Source organism: Malania oleifera, chromosome 13 (assembly GCF_029873635.1).
Source record: "Malania oleifera isolate guangnan ecotype guangnan chromosome 13, ASM2987363v1, whole genome shotgun sequence".
NCBI classification, from domain to species: Eukaryota; Viridiplantae; Streptophyta; class Magnoliopsida; order Santalales; family Ximeniaceae; genus Malania; species Malania oleifera.
In genome coordinates, this window is record NC_080429.1 from 84017405 (window position 1) to 84041030 (window position 23626).

Here is a 23626-nt window from a genome sequence, read left to right on the forward strand (position 1 = left end):
TCTACAGAGTTAGATTAGAAATTTTGTACATGTCTTAATCTCTTGTTAATATTTCTCCTTGGTTAAAACCTTGTCAAAAGAATTAGCAAAAAAATTTGATTTATACAATGATTAGTTCTAAATTCTGCAGGTGTGATTCAGCTGTCTTATCTGGTGTCACATTAATTCTTATTATATGAAACTCTTGTGCACTCGTAAAATTCATTACTGGTTGGATTATTGTGAACTGTTTATTGTAAATACCTAGGTTTGGAGCATACCTCTATGAAAAATGTCATATTTACATAAGAAATGATGCCAAAATTTTTCAAAAAGCGTAAACTAATTTTTTTTAACTTTCTTAATTTGTAAGGTTTGCGCCTGTTACAACGTCCGCACGATGTCATGCCCTATACATGCAACTTTTAACTTTTTTTGTTATCTGAACAAATGAAATTTCTATATTTGAATTTGAATATGTATAATGTATTTTTATTTAAATTTGAATTTGTATAATATATTTGTATTTGACTTTGAATTGGAATTTTTATAATATATTTGTATTTGTATTTAAATTTGTATTAGAATTTTGAATAATTATGAATTTTTTAGCAATTATGGTTTAATGTTATGTATAAGAAAATGTAATTAGAGATTTTTACAGGAATTAATAATTGGGAAAAAAAATTAATTTAACATTATTAGTGACGATTTTAAAACCATCACTACTAATTGTCTAATTAAAGTATTAGTGAAGGTTTTAAAACCGTCACTAAAGTCATAGTATTAGTGACAGTTCTAGTAAGCAATAGTGATGGTTTGAAAACCATCACTAATAATAGAGCATTAGTGACGAATTTCAAACCGTCACTAATACTATGACTTTTAGTGACAATTTTAAAACCGTCACTAAAGCCATAGTATTAGTGACAATTGCTGTAAGCAATAATAACGATTTTCAAATCGTCACTAATAATAGAGCATTAGTGACGAATTTAAAACTGTCACTAATACTATTGCTTTAGTGACGCTTTTTGATCTATCCGGTGTAGATTCTATAGTGATGGACTTAAGTTTTTAGTGACAGTTTGAAAATTTGTCACTAATAAGTATTAGTAACGGCAGATATAGCGACTAATTCAAAATCGTCACTAATAACCTTATTTTTTATAGTGACGTCACGTGCCCACATCAAGGGCCCAAGGATCTCAAATAAACAATTAGGCTTCAAACTGTAGCTTGAATAAATTTTTGAACTAACCCCCTCCACTCAGTGTAGCACTTATAGCTCTGCACAATTCTTTGTTCCCTCACTTTAGGCTAGTGTAGATTATAATATCTCTAATTCCTTCGGCTAAGGGATCATTTTGAACCACTTATCTAAAAAAGTACTTATCTTAAAGCAGTATGGAATTACTTATTATAAGTACTTTTTCAAATATGTACTTTATAGAAAATTTATTTTTCAAAAAATAACTATCTTCTTTAAAAAAATAGTTTGGAAAATTATGCACTAATTTAATTGTAAATCAAATGCTACTAATTGTCACAAGTAATCATAAAAGGTACTTATTTTTAAGACATTCCAAACGGAGACTATGTCTATTAGACCAATAACTTTTTAGCTGATTAGTTAGCCCAAAATGCATAGGCCAAGTTGCTTGGTAATAGGCTTGTCAAGGATTATAAGTCATAGGCAAATATCCCATCTACAACCAATGTAGGCTTGGGAGTACTAGAGTGTCACAGTGTCCCCTACTAAAGAAACTTGGCTATAGTATATATTTGGGATTTTTTATTAATTCAGAGATTCTTGGAATAGTAGGCCAACACATAGCATTATTAATACTATTAAAGCCTAGCTAAATGTAAGTTGAATAGAAGTGACGAAGAAAAGTATTGTGCATATGTAAGTGCTATACCGAGCATGGCGAGGACTCGGAATCCGTAAAAGTTGCCTCTCAAATTTCACATCACTTGGTGAGAACTTGGGCTTGATTGGCTTGGCATGCGATGTGGTGTGCTTAGGATTTTTTTTGTACTTGAGTGGGAGAGACTGCAGTACCTCGATCGCAATCTCATATTGGTTGTAGATGATACAAATTTAGATGGTTCTATTGCAAAGTAATTTGGACTTAAAACATTTTTTGCTAGTTGAACATGCCAAAAGTTTTTAGGCTAATGAATTGAAAATAATGAGTCAATTAAGGATGTTACGTATTAGGTAATAAATTGTCCAACTAATTAGTGACGGTTTCATAACATCACTATTTCACCTCGATTCAAGCCACCAAACAAAACAAACAAACCTAGCTAGTATATGCATGGAGACCATAAATTTGTCCTTGCAAAACTTTTGATTTAGGCTTGTAGCTAGTCAATAATCGAGGAAGAAGTCTCTTAAAATACATACAATACATGAGACCAATATGTAAAGACAAAATGGCCAATTTCATTCTACTCAACTTTTATATATACATGCTTGTGGAAAATTTCAGAAAAAACCTTGCACAAAATCGAAAATGCATACACAGTGGGAGCAACTTGAAAAATATTATACACTCAAAAATATTAACTAGCGTATAAATCCCTACTACGTGCAATTATTTCTTACTCTTGGTCAACATGGGCTTATCAACAAATTTCTTGCTTGGGCAATAGGCATAGTTTATACCTATGTTATATATATATATGCATATGCATATATCACGAAGTATATATAAATATCTATACACATACATACACACATGGGCTCGTATAGTTCTTGTAGCGAAAAGTTAACCCTCGCCTATTAATATATACAAACAAGTTAAAAGTAGAACCAAAGTACGTACAAAAGGGATCCCCAATGCATATATGCATGTATCACGAAGTATATATAAATATATATACACATACATACACACATGGGCTCGTATAGTTCTTATAGCAAAAAGTTAACCCTCTCCTATTAATATATACAAACAAGTTAAAATTAGAACCAAAGCACTTACAAACGAGATCCCCAATGCATAAAACCACCCCCAACCTCCACCAGTAGACAACCCGAATAGAGCACCATCTTTACAAAACTACTACTCATTATAAAGTCACTCAGTGTTATACATAGATCATGTAATATTGCCATGCATACTTACAAACTCCCATAATATATAATTATTGACACGTTTAATTTGCATATATATAATGGTACGTATTCGAATACAAGTTGTGAAGCTATGAATTAGAATATGTAGCTGAGACTAAGAAGCAGCACAACATGCAGAAATTCAAGGATCAGTGTTACCCTTATTTTCATCTTTGTTTTGAGATTGAAGAAGCTTGAAATTTACATTCAATGGGAAGGACTTCAGAGTTGAGCTAGCTGAATGAAGAGATGGAACAGAACCATTCAGTGGCATGTTCTGCGAACCGGCGCTCAATAGTTGAAAATGGTTAACTTGTCTAATTGGGTCACCCTCTAAAGAAGAAGAAGTGCTAGTATTACTAGTAATGGGGTATGAGGGGAAAAGTACTGATGTTGTTGTAGGTGGTGGGCAGAAAAATACCTGAGACTGCTGCAGCAATGGAGAAATAATATTGCTATGTGGATCTTCAGCTTGGGAGGGAAAACCAAAGTGTCCCAATTGGGATAAACACAAATTTGAAGGCTCACAGTGGTAGTAGGGAGCATATGGCATGCCATTGTTTGCGAAACTTGAAAATGGAGCATGAGGATTGGCCATTGGAAAAGGGTTTTGCTCACTTAGTTTGACCCACTTTGTTTTCTCGATGCCCGATTCTCTTTGAACTACTTCTTTATCTTTTGTTCCCATAGCAGCATCTGGAGTACTACCCCAATATCTTGATTTTGATAAATTTGTCATTTGGTCCTCCTTGGTAAATGGTGAGAAATTGTTCTTTCCATCCCTGATGAAGTTCATGTTTGCGTCGAACAAGGTATCAAAAGAAGATTGGGGTATATTCAGGTCATGATTAAGTAACATCGGTTGGTGAAATTGACCAAAGCTTCCTTGTGGCATTTGGAGTGGGGGGAGCTTATCGATATCATGCTTGGTCATATCGAGCAACCAATCGATTACCTTGCTAGGCTGAGTAAGGCCAAGCTTGTCTTGGAGATCGTATAACTGGATTGCAGTGGGTACCGATAGCCTAATTCGCCTGTCTCGTAATCCCCTTATGGTGCACACCTTGCTGTGCCGGTCTTTTCCCCCAAAGGAGCGTGAAACACGCACGATCCTTGGGTTTCTGAACCCTGCCCATTGTCTTGAACTAGATGGCCCCTTCAAGAATTTGCTACCACTGCTATCTCCTTCATGCTTTGCTTGGAGTTCTTTTTCTCTTGAACTTGTGCTAATCATCTTACTTTTCTCATCATCAACCTTTAAAGTTTCAGCCAAACCAAATGAAGTCATCCTCCTGTCAGCTCCCAAATCGCAATTCTTTTATGCCTTCTCTAATCTTATGCAGCATCTATAATAAAAGTTGCAGTTGTTTGGAAATTTTGTAATGAAAAAAATATGTATAGTCAATTTGTTTCTTGTTAATCATGAGTATTTGAGTATGATTGCACCGAAAAAGGTACAAAATTGAATTTTCATTTTTTTCTTTTCAGATTGAAGAAGAAATTATGAGTTTCTAATGTATAAAATATGAAATATATATATATATATATATATTAAATAAAGACGTTTCAAAATCAATTTCTCTTTCGAAGATTAGGCTTTACATATAATTTCTCATATATGAGAATTCCATTTCCATCCTACCACTGGACTGACAGCATGATACTCTAAATCTTTGCAGAATGAAAATTTAGACATTTGAACCATGCTTGCAAATAGCAAGGGATACATAATTAGGGTATCAAAATACTCAAGAGGGCATGAAAAGAAGAAAAAAAAAAAAAAAAGATGAACATGGTCTGTAGATTAGGATAAAAAAATTGAACAACAGATAGGCTTATGATGGAAATTTTTAAGATTTGTTGTTTCAATTCCCATTTGAACAACTAAAATTGGAGAATGAACTTACCGTGCAGAAAATTCTATAAAGCAACTGGCACCTGATCTGTTTCACTGGAGTATGAAAGGAGATTAAAAGAGTATATATAAGGGGAAGCTAGGAGTAATCATCACTTATTGTCGATTTCAAGTGCTCGGCCGCAACTTCGTCTTTGAACATAACTACCTCCTTGTGCAAAGTACTTGAAACATATTACAAACCTAGTATGTCTGTAGAGAAATGACTTGCTAAAGAAGTCACAATTTTGGGAAAGAGAAGATGCCTACAGAACTTGACTGCTAATTGCACGGGAAAAAGAATAAGAAAAAGGTATGGCACGTTTGTCACCATGTGGTGGTCAATGTAGACACGTCACTTCGACTGCCGAGTAGCGATCATTTATCAATTCATCTCAATCGCAAACCGAATAAATTTTGAGCCAGCCTAGTTATCTAGTTAGTCATTCATTCCCTGTAATTGCATTTTGATTGGTACTCAAGATTGACTGGTAAGAAAATTAAATTGTAAACTTCAGCTGCAGGGGGACCATCTCCAGAATGTAGTAGAAAAGGACTGTGAATGCTTTATCGACAACTACAAATAACTTTTATGAGTTTCCAGACAGCATCAATTGAGGAATGCATGCCTAGCTAGTTAGCTACTTCAACCCCAAAAAAAGCACTCTAATATATGTTAACTAGTGTTAAACCCTACCTTTTTGTATTACATTATTAATTTGCAGAGCAATTTTGGACAATGTTGAGATGTCAAGTATTGCATATAGATAACATTGTCCTTATTTTACTTTTATTATTAGCAAATAAGATTAAAGCAAAAATTAGGCATGCCTACGTACACTAATTTATAGGTCTCAGTTATATTTAGGAATTTTCTAATTGTAGAGTGGAGCATAATCAAGAGCATTAGATAAGATATATAGTAGCTAGATATATATATATATATATATATAAGTATAGTAGGTGGTAGTACGTTAGAGGTATAGAGGAGGGACCAGTGTAGGTTCTTTAATTTAAAGTATGCATCACTACTACATAGAGGACCACATGCACATTTTGCCAGTAAGATGGATCTTGATCATCAATAAAAAAAAGTTGTTGATACTTACAATTAACTTTTCTCTTAGACATAACCAATCACTTAATGGTTTCCCTTTTCGTAAGTTGTTTCCTCTTCTTATTCATTAGACGTACAAGTGCTTCTTTAGGTTTAAAATCCAATATTCAAACATATATAGGTCCAAGTAACAAATATTTATTATATCACCTAATGGGTGTTGAGACTTTATTGTTAATTATTACTCGTATACATAGATTGTCCCTCCTGTGGATCCATGCCAAAGATCAACCATTTCCTTCTTTTTTTTCTCCACGCCCCCAACCAGGTGCTTTTTTAACTGTCTGGGTCTTTTATATATGTGTGTGTGTTCTTAGTTCATGTCAAAGTTGGATGGTGAGGGAATTGGTCAGGCAAGTCTCTGTGATTGTTAAATATAAAATGGATCCCAAATGTAGCTCATTATAATCTATAAACATAAATGTGTGTATGTTTGTGTGTGTGTAAGCTAGCTATGTTAGTTCCAGTTAGAAGGGTAGTAAAGCATTATATATGGTAAATTCAAAACTTAGCAGAAAGAGTTGAAACTGGAGAGGGACATCAAAACCTAGCTCTCTCGGTCTTCTGTTACGGCTGGTGATGCACTGCTTCTGCTTAAAACCCAAAGAAACTGGCATTTCCCAATTCAACTATCAGTATATGAGACCACCCACTTCGTTTAAGAACTACAGGAGAGAGAGAGAGAGAGAGAGAGAGAGAGAGAGAGAGAGAGAGAGAGAGAGAGAGAGAGAGAGTTTATTTTTACTTACCTTTTTGGAATCAAAAAACGATAGTCTTCCCTAGCTAGGAAATTGAGACTGATAATGAAGCAATAGCTGCAGTTGCAGTTGTAAAAAACATGGAGTTTCCCATTTCCAGGAAGCAAATGCCCTAATAAAATCAAAAAAGAAAAAAAAAAAACCCTAAAATGCAATTCCCAGAACCTGCCATGTATATTCCGCTTTCTATCTCAACTCAAACTACTGTTTCTTCTTAAATTCTGAAGTTAATAAAAAGTTTTAAAAAGAAAATGACCTTAAAAGCATTAATTAAGTACCTAGGCATTTCTTTATAGAAAGAAAGAGGTAGACCATAGGAATTGAATTGATTTATGAAGATTATGTTCACTTTTTAGATAGCTAGGCTTTTCAGATGTACTACAGTAATATGGAAAATGGTCAGCTCTCTTTCTGTGTGCAGTAACCGGTTAGAAGATCGATGGTGGCCGGGGGGGCATGCATCCCGAGAAGAGAAAAGGGTGGTTCATACTCATACTGATTATGACACATCTGTCTGATCATCCGCCACACTGTGTAAGAGCTTAAAAAGAAAAATGGTCCAACAACTTACACACCTCTGTGCCTCTGCTCTTTCTTCAGCCAACATTTAATCAGCAAACTGTGAGATGAACAGATTGTCTCCCCAACGTATATATATATATATAAGGGTTTTTATCCGCTGCACCCATGCCTCATTGCCTTCCCCTCTTTTTCCATTTCTCAACAATTATTAAAGTTATTTCCCCTTTATACAAAGATAAATAAATAAATAAAAAGTTTATAATGTAAAATGATATATTTGAACTTTGCCCTGGATATATGAATTAAGTTGAAAATTTCATGTTAAAAAAAGTAAAAATAAATAAATAATCTATGGTGTGCAATATAATTCATGTTGATAGAAATTAAATCTGAGTAAGCTAATAATAGTAATACGGGAAAAAAAATTCTACAAGAAGTAAAGACATTAAATGGCATGCGGCATGCAGTAAAGGACCCTAAAATGCCTCTGGTAAATTACTATCCCCATCAGTGTGGTATGATCTGCCACTATCATCATGACCCATTTATAGTACGTACCACTGGGATATGAGAGAGAGAGAGAGATCCCCAGAGTCTGCAGCTAGCTCGGAGGGGAGCATTAATTATAAATGGTTGGTTAGGTGGTTAAATGAATTAAAAATGATGAAGGAATGATGTGGATTAGTGGATTTTCTTAATTTAGCAGAATCCAAGTGTTCTTTCTTGCTTTTTGGCTGTCCTTTTTTCTGCTCTCATGCAGTTGTTTCTCTTTTATAAGCCTTAGATGGTGACAGCTCCAAACCCTAGCTGGAAAAAGAAGATAGAAAACAGGTGTGAATGCATGCTGCTGTGGATAATAATGCACATAGCTTGAGTGAACTGCACCCACGCCCTTATGGCATGCGAAAGGGACACCCCCACCACCCCCCCCCCCCCCCCTCCCCCCCCCTCTTTTTTTAATTCCTCTCTCTCAAGCCTCGATTCATTTCCCATCTTTGTGTGAAAGTGACTTCTTATCTACTATATATTATTATGCTATGCTTTCTCCTTTGAGTAGGGCATAAATTTCAAATATCAAATTTAAATTCAAATTTAGTACTAATTAAAATTATATATGAGGTTTCCTCTAAATTCGAACAAGAGATTCAACAAAAAAAAAAAAAAAAACAATGATTCAAAATGCATGGAATTCATATGTATGTTTAATTATCTTATTCTATACTTGTGCTAATATGACGGATGGTAGAATTAATTGCATGTGCACCTTATTAATTAAAAAAGATATCCGCCTTTATCTACCTACCACTTAAAGTGTCTGAAAACCTAGGGTTGTGATGAGGTGTTCTATCTTCTTAAAACATGTGAAAAATTAAAGGAAGAAGAATATATATAGAAACTCTGTTCAAAAATTATATCTCTTACAACAATTTACAACCCCTATTTATACTTGTAATTGGGGAACAATGGAATAAATACAAAAATAATCCTAAATTAATTTTCATCTCCTTTCTATAATAACGAGATTTGCTAACTTTTCTCAAAAGGAAATATCACGTAATTGGGGTCTCATGTTTGCTCCTGGATTTGTGGCCTTCCTCAACACTCCCCCTCAAGTTGGCGTGGATATTTTTAACACCCAAATTGCTGAGTAGGTAGTTAAATTATGCAACTCCAAGAGCTTTGGTAAATAAATCAGCGGGTTGTCAGCTTGTGTGCATATAGATTGTTTGAATGATCCCATTTTTGAGTTTTTCTCAAACCACATGACAATCTATCTCGATATGCTTGGTTCGTTCATGAAACACTGGATCTGAGGTTATATGTATAGTAGCTTTGTTATCACACTACAGTCTAACTAGTTGAGAATAGGTCACTGTAAGATTTGAGAATAAAGATTTTAACCAAGTGACCTCACAGCATGCAGAGGTCATAGATCTATACTCTGCTTCAGTTGAGAGCAAGAGACTGTTGTTTGCTTCTTGGTCTTCTAGGAAATGAGTGATTTTATGAGCAGGATGCAATACCCGGTGACTGATCGTCTAGTGTCCCTGCAGCGTGCCCAATTTGCATCACAGTATGCATGGAGTTAAATATCACTAGAAGCCGATGATAAAAGCCCCGGACCTAGAGATTTCTTAATGTACAGCAAGACTTTGTGTGCTGCATCCAAGTGTGGTATACGTGGCTTGTCCATAAACTAACTTAGTACATGTACTGAATAAGCTAAGTCTAGTCTTGTGACAGCCAAATAAATCAGTCTTCCAACAAGTCGTCTATATGATGAAGGGTCTATAATGAGTCCACCTTCACTCTCTCTAAGTGCAAGGTTTTGTTCCATGGGAAAGTTGCTAGGCTTAGCTCCAAGGAAGCCAGCATCTTCCAGTATCTCAAGGGCATACTTCCTCCAAGACAAAATTATTCCCTTAACTGAACGAGCCACTTTTTTGACCTTATAGATCACGCTCGATTTTGATAATGACAAATACTCATTATATCTAATGGGTGTTTGAGGTTATATGCAGGAACTTACATTGAAAGATCTTAATGCACATAGAGCAAGTGAAGATTGAAGACCTAATTACTTTATGTTGTAATATATAATTCATTTTTGTAATTGGTCTATAATAGTAATTAGGGTTTTTATTTATAATAATCATGCACATCTCATGCATGGTCTAATAGGTAATCTAAAACTAATTCATAACTAAAACTGGACCTAGAAAAGACCCTGGGACACTCACCATTGCACTTGTATGAATTAGGCACTTGAATAGGGTGATTATGACATGAAACAGGACTAAAATGCACAAAATGTGCACCCTCGGTCGACCGACCTGTGCAATTCATTTTGCTCCCGATCAACCGAACCCGGTATGGGTCAACCGGTTGACCACAGCCCTGTTGACCGAGTTATGACAATTCATTTAACCCCAGTCGATCGAACCTCCCTGAAGTCAACATTTTGACTTCCTAGTCGACCAAGCCTTTTTTGTATTGTACCAACCTGGTCAACTGAGTTCCCACGTGTGGGAATCCAACAATTTGGTCGACTGACCAGTTTAGTTCATTCTAGTCCTGGTCGACCGAACCTCACAAAATAGGAAAAATCGCCTCTAACATACATGTTCGGTCGACTGAATCGGCAGTTCAATTTTGGCCCAGTTGACCGAGCCATAAGAACTTCGGTCGACTGAACCCATCCTGGTCGACCGGTGCTTTTGAGTTGGACCTATTTTTTACCACAGTTAACTAGGTAAAACATGCTTAAAAAAATTAAATAATGATTAAATCTTTTCAAATAATCCCGACCATGTCCCTAACGGTTATAATTCTAGAGGAGTCTATTTATACCCCTTCATTTTGGATGATTAGCAACTCGATTAGCGAACCCGATTAAGAAATTCTCTCTCATTTTCAAAAATCCTATTACTCACTTCTCATACTTCATTTACTCAAACTTACTCTCTACTAGTGCTTAAACTCTCTGTAAGTTGATTGAGTGTTTGTTTCAATAGGTTTGCTCTCCTATCTTTGTTGATTGATTCGATTTTATAGAAAGCTAAACCTAAGTATTCTTAGCGGACTTTATTAATAAGTCTCTCTAGAAGACTTGTATTAAACTTCTGAGTATTGCATATTGGTTGCAATAACTTAGGAAGTTTGTATTTATTTTTGGGTTGCAAAAAACCTTTTTCAAAAACATTCTCAAATATCATGGATGATTTATTTTGATATATTGTTGAAAATATATTTGTTTATGTGAGATTAATCTTTGTTACAATATTCATTGACTTACATATCATTTTGCTGAATACAAAGATTAAATGTCTTTTTCAAACCAAACGTATACATTATTTGACATCTATGTGATTGAGATATCCTGTTGATTGATATACTTGAGACTTACTTGATATCTTTGTGTGAACACATTGGTTGAATATATTGTGATACAAAGATTGCTTGTTGACACTCTCACGCACTCATTACATTGATAACAAATATATTTTGAGAGTTGAAATATTAGACCACACCGAGCTTACATATTAAATCATTTTGTGGTGTTTGTGACTGAGCGCATCTGGGTACATATTTGCTTTACATGAAAGCACAATCACTATACTGATATTCTTTGATTGTAAAATCTGAGTGTTTCCAGGCATGGCCTGAGGGGGCAGTAATCAAGACCGGTAAGGATTGTTTATAAAGGTTAAGGTCAACCCTGTGCTAATTGACCTGGTCTATTTAGGTGCCGCCCCACCCTCTTAAGAAAGCAATTATAGTGGTAATCCTTGTACTTGTTAGCCAAGGCGGGGACGTAGGCAATTGGCTGAATCTCGATAACATTTATGCGTATCACCTTTACTTTACTGTTTTCTAGTGCATGTGTGTTTCATTAAATTGCTTTATTTACTTTCTAATATACATTTACATTACTTACACTAGATTGACCATAGGGTTGTGAATATACTGGTGTTAGAATATTTACCTAGGGATTAAATTTTGAAAATACCAATTCACCCCCCTCTTGGGATCACGATAAAGCTAACACACTTTAATTCCTAAGAAATACTTGAGAATTCCCAGATCTTTGAGCTTGAAGTGGTCACTTAGAAGTTTATTGACCACATTGCTCTACTCCAAACTGTTTCCTGTAACGATAATATCATCCACATATACTAAAATGGCAGTGAACTTGTTCTTGTGGGATCGAACTAAAAGTGAGTAATCTACCTTCGACTGTGAATATCCTGCATCAATAAGGGTGGATGAGAGCTTGGCATACCATTTCATCGAGGCTTATTAAAGGCCATAAAGAGACTTAATGAGCTTGCATACTCTAGTCTCCTCCTTTTGTCTGAATCCCAGTGGAAGATGCATGTATACTTCTTCTTCCAAATCTCCATAAAGGAAAGCATTGTTGACATCATCAAGCTGATGAAGATGTCATTTATGCATGGAAGCAAGTGCCAGAATGGTGCGAATGGTGGTTATCTTGGCGACTAGAGCAAATTTCTTAGTGTAGTTAATGCCTTCTTGTTGACTTTAACCCTTGGCAACAAGTCGAGCCTTATATCGTTCAATGGATCCATCTAGATTGTATTTGATCTTATAGACCCATTTACATCCAATAGGCTTCTTACCAGGAGGGAGGGGAGTGAGGATCCATGTATTTTTAGCTCGAGAGCATCAATCTCAACACACATAGTAGTATGCCAGTTTGGATCGGTCATAGCCTGCAAGAAATATTATGGTTCTTCGGCAAGATAGATAGTTATGGTGAAGGCACAGTGAATAGGAGTTAAGCGAGAATAAGAAAGGTAATTAGCTAGAGGATAAGGAGTACCTGATGAATGGGCTAGTGCAGAGTCAGATGATTAAGTGGGCGGTTGAGTTGGTAGAACCTATTCCACAAGAAAATCCTTCAAATATGTGAGTGGCTTAGTGGGACGACTAGATCATTGGGGCACTAGGGAAGGAGATGTTGATGGTGAGGGTGATGGTGACAGAATAGGAGATGGTGATGGTGATGGTGACAGAATGGGAGACGGGTCTTCTAGAATATGATCAAGGGAAAATATAGGACAAGGTAGGACATGTTCTGTAGGTTCAGGTTTAGAAGAGGCAAAAGGAAAAATATCTTCACGAAAAATGACATCTCGGGAAACAAAGACTTTGTGTGTGCTAAGATTATAGAGTTGGTAGCCCTTTTGACCATACGGTTAACCAAGGAAGACACATTGGATGGCTCGTGGTTGGAATTTGGCTGGGTTCTAAGAGTGAGTTGAAGCAAAACACAAGCATCCAAATACTTTCAGGTGAGTATATGTGGGTTTGACACCATGCAATTTTTCATAAGGAGATAAACCACCCAAAATAGGAGAAGGTGTGCGGTTAATGAGATAGGTAGCAATAAGAATAGCATCCCCCAAGAAGTGTGTAGGCATATCTACTTGAAAGAGTAAGGAACCGGCACCACTGGGGAGATGACGATGTTTGCGTTCAACCACTCTGTTTTTTCGAGGAGTGGAGACACAACTTGTTTGGTGGACAATACCCTTGGGTGCATAAAATGTGGGCATGTGAAACTCTGGCCCATTATCACTTTGTATGATTTTGATGGTGGTAGAGAATTGGTTTTCAAAGAGATGAATGCAAGATTGCAAAAGAGAACGGGTGTCAGATTTGTGGTGCATTAAATAAACCCAAGTACTACGGGTAAAATCATCGACAATAGTGAGAAAATAAAATGCACCAATAACAGAAGGGGTGCAATAAGCCCCCCAAATGTCATCATGTTGTAATTTAAAAGATTTATGTGAAGAAATAGAACTAGTTGGAAATGGAGCACGAGTCTATTCAGCCAATGGGCAAATAAAACACGGTTGTAAATCAAAATTACAAATTTCTGGTTCATTATTGGAAAGAAAAGACAATTTTTTATTGGACAAATGTCCTAAACGTTGATGCCAAATATAAGAAGTCGAAGTGGAGGTGGCCACTTGACAACAAGCTTTTCTGGTGTTTGCAAAGTGGTCGAGGATGTCCCTCTTAGTTCCCATCCCAATAATCTTCACCAAGCGCAGGTCCTGAATAAAAAAGAAATCGAAAGAAAAGATAATGAGACAATGGTGTATTTTGAATAACTTAGGAATAGAAATTAGGTTGAAATGGAAGGTCGGGAGATAAAGAACATTATTTAAAGTGAGAGTAGGAGAGAATTGAACTGATCCAATATGAGTAACGGTGGCATGGGAGCCATCTGGTAATTGAACTGTCTGACCAGGGACTAAAAAGTTTGGGTCAGAATAGTGGGTGTGTAAACCATATGGTCAGATGTACCACTATCAAGAATCCACATATGATCACTATTGGGTGTACCTGCCAATGAAGAGTCGACACTACCAACATGGTGTGCCATGGATTGCGTAGGGGTGGAATTGTTGAGAATAGTCATAAGGAAAAATGAAACCTCTCAAATGCAACACTTCTTTTTTTCTTTTTATTTTTTCTTTCTTTCTTTCTTTTCCTTCATTTTTTATTTTTTACTTCTTATTTTTGGAAGAATTGATTCTCCACTCAGTTGAATATTTAAAATATTTAAAATGTTAATTTGACTTGATCCATAAAGCTGTCAGTGGATCACTTTGGAATTGCTCTTCAAAGTTGAGTGGAAGTAATGGCGAGATTCAGAGCCCACTTTTGGCATGGGTTGGCTGGGCACAGATCTGTAGGAGTTCGTCTTCAACCTCTGATTCAGATGAGGAGATGACTTCAAATTGGACAGCAGATCTGCAAAAGCGCAGATGTGAAGGAGCAACAAGCTGATTGAGGAAGACAACGTCAGAAAGTTGACAGAGACGCCAATGACAATGTTGAATACTTCAGCAAAGAACAACAATAGAGACAACGACGTCAGAGGTCATTGATAGCAGAGACGAAGATTAGATAGGCAACGAAGGAGTGACGGTTCCTTCGTTGTCGTTGATGGTGAAGCTAGTGGTGAAATCACCAGACAATCGGAGCAAAGGTTCAACGAACTAGGTCTGATAACATATGAAAAATTAAAGAAGAATATATAAAAAAAAACTATGTTCAAAAATTGTATCTCTTACAACAATTTACAACCCCTATTTATACTTGTAATTGGGGAACAATGGAATAAATACAAAATTAATCCTAAATTAATTTCCAGCTCCTTTATATAATAACGAGATTTGCTGACTTTTCTCAAAAGGAAATATCACGTAATTGGGGCCTCATGTTTGCTTCTTGATTTGTGGCCTTCCTCAACAAAACATATCCTTAAAAGCTTCAAGGATTAGAAATTTAATGGACCAAGCTTCATTTGTTTTTCCAACAAATAATAGTTGTATATTCGAGTCTAAATGACAAAGACATTAACCAATTCCTTTTTTACTATTTTTTCTTTCTCTAAGTAATTACCCTCTTTTAATTAGCCTATGCAATTTGTGTACATCTAATCACACATAGTAAAAAAGAAGTACGGGTCTTTTCTTTTAAGGAAAGTTGATGTCGTCCAATTGATATAACCAATCTCAATTATATGTGTATTTTGCACACATGTGATGTGAACGTCCATGTCAATTTTAGCCATGTGTGCATTCCAAACTATGCGCTTTTTTTCTCACGTTCATAACATTGCATAATTTTGACATATTTCTGTAGAATGATATTAATAATGATGGAAAAATTCAACAATTCTAGGTGGACAACGATCTCCTATATGTGTCAAAGCCAAGAACTTTATGAAGGATGTTATTGAAAGAATGTTGCGCACCCTGTGAGCTGATCATTTGGGTTGGTAGAGAACATATGCCCTAGCCAAACAACTGCAACTAGAGGATGATGTCATAAGATATATAAAGATCAACTTATTTGACTTGTCAACAATACAAATTGAAAATGAATGAAAATTCAGGACTATTGAAACCTTTGTCGATGCCCACAAGACCATGGCAAAAGTGCTTCCTTCCATTTTATTACCTCCTATATATTGCAATTCAAAGACTATTATGCTATTTTAGTAAAGATTTACCAACTTTCCAAGTATGGAATCTTTATGCATGCTCCACACATTGTCCACTAAGAAGACAACCCAATTGTTCTTCAAGTATGTGGTTAAATATTAAGGAGTTTCAAAGAGAATCATTAGTGATAGGGGTATCAGCTCTACAAAATCTTTCTAAGGTGAGGACAGGGAGTTTTAAAGACCATTATTAGGGGCAGGGATACCAACTCTACAAAAGCTTTCGAGGGTGAAGTCTGTCATCTAATGAGTATATATATATAAACCTTAACTAACTGTTCTGCAAGCTACCAACCACAAATAGATTGTCAAAATAGAACATTTTCAATGGGTTGCCGGAGTTACATTTGTGAGATTTTATAAACACCTCTTAAAAGAATTAGGTTTCATTACTAGATGTAGCTGAGTTTTTTTCTCACTCTAAAAAACCATCTACATATAACAAAACTCCTTTTGAAATTGTAACAAGTCGACAACTAGCTTTACCACACATACACTCTTCACAAACCATACAGCAATGAGTCCAAAAGCCTACAAGTTTACAAAATAACAAGGACAAATGCGGAAATAGAACATGCTCACTTGAAGAAGGCATAAAAGCATGTAAAGAAATGAGCAAACAAAGGCCAATGTCCACAACAATTCAAAGTCAAGGTCCTTGTGAAGGTGCATGCCACCAATGGTGTTTTGTTTTATCAGCAACAAAGACAGAAGACTCTTACACAAGTATGAAGGATTAAGTCAAGTTGTAAAGAAAATCGAGCGGCACGTATCATACAAAGTTGAATTACCCTAGTGGATGGAGGTTTGCCTAGTTATCCATATATGTAACTTGAAATCATAACATGGAGATCATAAAGAAGATCCCAATAGATAGAAAAGCAAGGAGGCAACCCATTTCAAGGAAAAAACCTACAACCAAAGACATTGAAGAGATCCTTACGAACAAAAGTAGGACATGATACAAAAGGAAGACAATATGAGAATAATATGAGGATTTGAGTACTTTGGCTTTCTAGAATATGCATGAATATTTTTTTTTTATGACGTGGGAACTCTAGCCACTAACGAGCCCTTTGAATCCCCAGTGCGGCACCAAATCCATATGGGTGGAAATGTTGTCGCTCGCCCATTAACGCACCTCTGGTAATGTTGAGAATTCTACTTGTGAACTTGTCCCATATTGGAAAATGAGAGTGGTTGATGGGTGCTTATATACATGGTTAGGCCCGAGACCTAGTAGGCTTAAACTTTTGGGTCAAGTTGGTGTTCACCCATGTCTATCAAGCCCACCCATAGGCTCCTCTGGTCCTAATAAGTGGTACTAGAGCCGACGGTTCATAACTCTGGGTCAACGACATCGAAAAAGTCGAGACGTGAAACTAATTCCCTTGACGTGCTAACAGTTGGAGGACCAAGTGTGTGACTGAGGCCAATAAGGATCATCTAGGCCCGGGATGGATCCGAATAGGGTCAAGACATGGGAGGTAGGATTGATTTGGAGGCACGTGGAATGCAATCCGAGATACTTAAGGTGCCAATGGTAAGGCCCACTTGAGCAACTCTTAGGGAATTGGGGTTATTCCCTTAAGGGAGATGGTTTCCGTTCAAGGGGGAGCGGTTGAAACTCACAAGTGAAGGGGAGATTGTTGAGAATTAAAATTAGAGCAGATGATGGGTGCTTATATACATGGTTGGGCACAAGACCCAATAGGCTTAAGCTTTTGGGTTAAGTTGGTGTTCACCCATGTGTATCAAGCCCACCCATAGGCTCCTCCGGTCCTACTAGGTAATTCACCATACAATTCACAAGTGGGGAATTGAACTCGTAACCTTAAGGTCAAAAAAGTCACAAGTCTACCTTTACCACTTGAGCAAGCCCGGCTAGGCTAGAATATGCATGACTATTATGTGATAGATTTTGGATCCCTCGATTGTATGACTATAGACTATTGGCCTTTTTCCATTCGCCTAGAAGCAACAAGTGTCACCCAACCCACTATATACATGTAGTTAATAAGCATGCGATTCATGACCCAAAAAGGGGGGGGGTGCATTTTAGAACTTAGGGACATTGTTGAAGCATTAGGCATCCATGTTGGGAGTCTTCAAGCTCAAATTCTAGGAGATGGAAGGCGTAAGAGGATTTTACCTCCTATTATGCATCCCAAACACAACATAGGTTTCCAATTCACCAAGAAAATAATAATAATAATAATAATAATAATAATAATAATAATAATAATAATAATAATAATAAAAGCAAAACATGTTCAAAACTATTTATACACATTTTAAAAATTATTGTCCACTTTATTCTTTTCAATGAAGTGACAATTCTACCGAGTATTCTAGCATTTCCTATTCTTTACACTCAGTTATAAAATATGTAATATAAATACCATACCAATGTATATCCCCAAAAACAAACCATATGAAACCCTTTTTCACATGAATATCTTTATCATGGATTTTCTCATAGGCCGACCTCTTCAATTTAGGCTCCATATATATAGGGATAGGCTAGGAATGAAAACGACTCAATGATATTAAGTAAAACCTGTAGTTTGCAATTAAGGTTTCACTAATAATTAATAATTAAAATTGGCCCATTTTCCAAAAAAGTAGGTGTCAATCATTAGGATATGAGTCCTTAGTTTACCCTAGCTCCCAAATTATTATTAGGGTAAAAGACACGGATCTTTTTTTAGGTTTGTCGAAAAGATAAAAATCTCTCTTGAGATTTTAAAAAAAAAATCACAAACCTTCACTGAGGTTTTAAAACTATCATATACCTCCCCTGAAATTTTCCAAAAAGACAAAAACATTTCCTCAAAAAACTTATCTTTTTCTAAAATACAAAGAGAGGTTTGTGTGTTTTTGACAAACCTCAAGGGATGCCTTTGGAATTCTTGAAATATTAGAAGAAGTTTTTAAAATTTTTGAATTCTCAGGGGAGGCCATTATCTTTTTGTCAAAATTAGGAAGGTTAGTGTCTTTTGTCCTTATTACTGCTATTACTTCAACTTGTGCATAATGGAGTGACAAACCCACCATGTAGTGAAGATTAAAATTATTGTAAGCTCCATTCAACCACCATCTGGTAAATGCATGGGATGAACCTATTTTTTCAAATTAAAATAAAATAATAAGTGCACTCCGCCAATGGCTTCACACACTCTAACCTCTCACAAGAGCATAGTATGTGCAGTCATTTGTCTGCATCTAAAGTGATTTTGTTTTAAAGGAAATACATTTGACTTAGTTCTTTTTATAACTTATGTTTGAAAAAATCAAAATACGAAATTGGACATGTTTGTAGGAATAAGATGAGGAAATGTTGCAGAATTAAAATTTTCTTAAAGGCATGTTATAATGTCATTTTTTTTTTTAAAACGTTGTTTGTCCCCACTAGATTGGTGTATATTGGGTCAGAAAATACGTTTCTAGGATACAATCAAGTCCAGAATATGATTTGATATCAGTTTGCATTATACACAAATGAAAATTGATCACAAACACCCTTAAAGTAATCTGAACAAATTTTCTAGAATTCTATTTCTGCAAATAATAGAATCTAGATTTGAAAAAATATAATTTGTTAAAGCTTTTGTGATAAAGAGAAGGGGAGAATGATGAATTTTTTGTGCTTTTCGTGGAGTTAACTCTATCTTTATATAGACAAAATTATTTCTTTTCTGAAAGGTTGCATCTGTTTATATCGCAAATCAGATTCGACATAGTCACACCCGGCGTCAACTTGGTTGAGCCTGGTCGAGCACCTAGTTGAGCTTGGTCGCTTCCTATTCAAGACTTTCAAAATTTCATGTTCAGTCGATGATGTCGTCAACCAGCTAGTCGCACCTGGTCTCCTGGTCGTACCACTTGGTCGCGCCACCACTTTTTTAATGTAGGACAAACCCACATAACATTAAATACTTCTCATGAATGCTTTAGAAAATTCATCAAAGGAACACTTTGAAATCCCATAAAATCATATATTTTTAGAAAATATTTCAACATTCCCCCACCATTTTTAAAATATAGATGAAAAACAATTTATTCATATAAGAAATAATTTATGCATAAATGAAGGTGTTTTTAGAACTTGAACCTTCACTTAGTGAATACATACCAAAGTTAATTAGGATTACATAGTAGATGAATTTTGAACAAGCAATCCTCTTTTGATTAACCAAATACATATGCATGCACACAAATTATTGGACTTTGGATGCTACCAAAAGCTGACGCATGGATTGGCCTTACGTCTATATCCAAGTTTGATGGGTGCTCTAGAGATAAATCCATTTCTCATAGGAAGCAGCACCACATCGACACTCATATAGGTAAGTTTATCAAAAGTACCCCCTATAATTAAAGTACCTCACAGAACCTGTTATAAACCTATTAAGAGCTTATGCTCAACCTTCACCTTTTTCACATTACAGGTACGAAGCACTATTTTCCTTGGGATGGATTATGTGACACATATACATTTTAGTGCTTTCGATCACTACATATGATGAACTTTACTCATTGAACTCAAGAGCTTGAAAATTTTAAGTGTTGAGTCGAGTTTCCATCATTGGTGACTATGGATTATAGATTTAAGTCTCATCCCCTTTTATGTTTTCTAGACTATGTCTCTTGCAAATCCTTTTTTTAATGGGTCAGCCACATTTTGGCTTGATTTCACAAAATCTATGGTAATTACACCATCAGTAATTAACTACCTCACATAGCTATGTCTTAGGTTAATATGTCTGGATTTACCATTATGTATATTACTATATGCTCGTGACAAATTTGTCTCATTGTCACAATGCAAAGATATAGGTAGCATAGGCTTTGGCCACATTAGAATTTCTAATAGCAAATGCTTAAGTCATTCTGCCTCTTTGCTACAAGAAGCTAAAGCCACAAATTCTGATGCCATAATGAAATCTGTTATAAGGCTTTGCTTCTTTGAACCCCAGGAGATAGCTCCTCCATCAAAGGTGAATATCCACCCACTGATGTATGATCTGTAACGACCCTAAAAATAATATGCATGGAAGTGTAAAAAAATAAATAATAAATAATTAATTCATATTAATTAAATAATATAATATAATATAATAATATATTAATATAATATAATAATACATATAAGTTAAGTTCCCAGGAAACATTCAATTCAATTGAAAATCATCCCCCTCTCTATAATCTCACGTTCTCTTTCCCTCTCCCTCCATCTCCTCTCTCTCTCTCTCTCTCTCTCTCTCTCTCTCTCTCTCTCTCTCTCTCTCTCTCTCTCTCTCAATTTCTCTTCCATTTCTCGGCCAAATTGAAGAACAGACATCATTCCTGGGTCCCAACTCCGCTTTTCAACAATGTAATTGGAGAAATTTCATCATCCGCACACCGTTGGCACCACTCCAGGGTTAGGGTAAGTGGGCTAGATTATGTCAGGTTTTATTTTAAAATATGTCTGATTTAAATTAATTATTTTTATTTTAATTGTATCCATATGTCCGAGTTAAATTAAACTAGGGGGATTTGATCATATTTGGGTTTATCAAAATATATTGGGGATTAAATTTAAATATGAGAAGGTGATCAAACCCACATTTTAATTCAAATATATCCAAATATATTTTTAAACATCCTCTCCGATATTTTATGAAATTATAATTGTTATACAAATAGTGTGGCATGAGTTTATTTTATTTCATTTCATTTCATAATTGAGCAGATTTAGGATTTTTGCAGTGATATACTTATTACATGTTTTATTGGGAATAATGATGAGAGTTTGTTACAAATGATATGTTGAGAAAATGATGAGATTACGTTGGGAAAATGATGAAATTTTTACAATGATATATTTATTACGTGTTTGATTGTGAATAATGAGTAAGTCTGGGATTTTTATGCGGGATTATGCATATGAGATTATGATAATGTTTTTATTGCATAAATTATATTAATATGTTTTGAGAACCCTGATGGGCCTGATGTGGTAGATGTTCGATACCGTAACTACAGAGAAATATTAGTACAACAACATTGTAGTGGAAGTGTTGGTGGTGGATAGTCGATTTGGCCTGAGTAGAGATGGAGTACCCACCTATAGAGACTGGAACCCATAAATAAAGAAGTAAATTAGAAAAGGGTAAAAAGGTAATTTTTCTAGGCTCCGTCGATGAAGTCAAGGTTTTCGTCTACGAATGCCCTATAAAGTTCGTCGCCGAAATTCAGAGACTCAATGATGAATTAATCCCGACCAACAAGGAAAAAATATCAAACTAGGGTTCGTCGACAAAGGAAGAGGTTCGTCGATGAAGAGCCTTCTATGGCTCGTCGACGAAGGCACCATTCGTTGACGAGTTTGATTGGGTCAAGGGGTCTATAAATATCATTTTTAGATGCTTAATGTTTAAGAAACCACAAAGCTCTCTCTCTCTCTCTCTCTCTCTCTCTCTCTCTCTCTCTCTCTCTCTCTCTGTGTGATCCTTCGTTGTTTGTCACCCAAATCCACGATCTGACGTTACCACGTGGATCAGGGGGAAAACCTCTACAATTCTAACGAATTGGATCTTTGTTGCAAGGATTTCCAAGTTTTATCCAAAAATCGAGGTAAGGATCTAAGTTCATTTTTGGTTCAGTAGATCTATAGTAAATTGGATTGTGTTAAAGTACTGTTCTTCGATTTATAGTTTCTGAGAACTCGGTTCACTGTTTTGGAACTGTATAGTTCATATTTCGGAGTTCGGGGAAATAGGTAAAGGGATTTGTTTACATCAGTCTTTTTGGACTAAACTATTAGATAGTTAGCTTATGTTTATATGCACATATTGACTACTTATTTGCAAAGTTTTTACCAGGTAAAAATGCTGATTTTACAATTTTATGGTTTTGGTAAAAATGAGGGTTTTAGCGTAAGATCACCAAACTTTTCAAAACTTCGTTATTTGCATTAAACTTAACGTAGGAGATTCTTGAACCCCTTGTTTTCTGTTTAAATGTTACTTTTCGAGTTATGTACTATATATAGCAGATTTTTGATCAAATGAGTGTGGCATATGATATGAAATGGAATATACTGAACTATTGTACATGTATATGAACTATAGGAACTGGAGTTCCATTTTGCTATCCGAAAATTTGGAAAACAGGTGCTGGTTGTATACCGAGCTTTATATGTGAAAAGGATTAAATCGAAAGTGTGTGTGCCGATTTATACCACAATATGAATGAATGAGTTTGTGAAAATACTGGAACTGTACAGGTGATTTGCGAATTTGAAACAAGTTAATTCATTTTATTATAAATTATATATATGATATTTGAAACTGTAGTTTGTTACTATGAGAGCCTTGAAAAGCTCAATATTATATGAGAGCCTTAAAAAGTTCAACGTTATCTGAAGCCTTAAAAATTTTAAGCGCGGTTCTATTGCCATACTCTGGATACACTACAACCACACATCTGATCTTTAGTGTGGGTATCAAGATAGTCAGATAAGTAGGTGTGTGCCACTGGTGGATTAATGGACCAGGTGGATTCAGTCGAACTATAGTAAATCGCACAACCCACGCCATGGGAAAGTGTTGGAATTTCTTATGAAGTTTCTAAGCTAGACAGTGTTCTAAATAAGCATAATTGTGATTTAAAAACTAAAATGGGCAAAGTCACA

General features: G+C 35.6%; 1 protein-coding gene across 2 annotated transcripts; it reads right to left on the reverse strand.

Moving 5' to 3' along the window:
• Positions 1-2899: 2899 nt before the first annotated feature.
• Positions 2900-5267, reverse strand: LOC131146414 (transcription factor TCP5-like). Of its 2 annotated transcripts, none has more exons than XM_058096011.1 (2): positions 5014-5267; positions 2900-4361 (listed from the first exon to the last, which is right to left on the reverse strand). In XM_058096011.1, the coding sequence occupies exon 2, from the start codon at positions 4338-4340 to the stop codon at positions 3249-3251; it is 1092 nt and encodes a 363-aa protein (XP_057951994.1). In that variant the 5' UTR covers positions 4341-4361; positions 5014-5267; the 3' UTR covers positions 2900-3248. The 2 variants fall into 2 exon arrangements, with proteins under 2 accessions (XP_057951994.1, XP_057951993.1); XM_058096010.1 differs by having other exon boundaries at positions 2900-4452; positions 5014-5244.
• Between the last annotated feature and the right edge of the window lie 18359 nt (positions 5268-23626).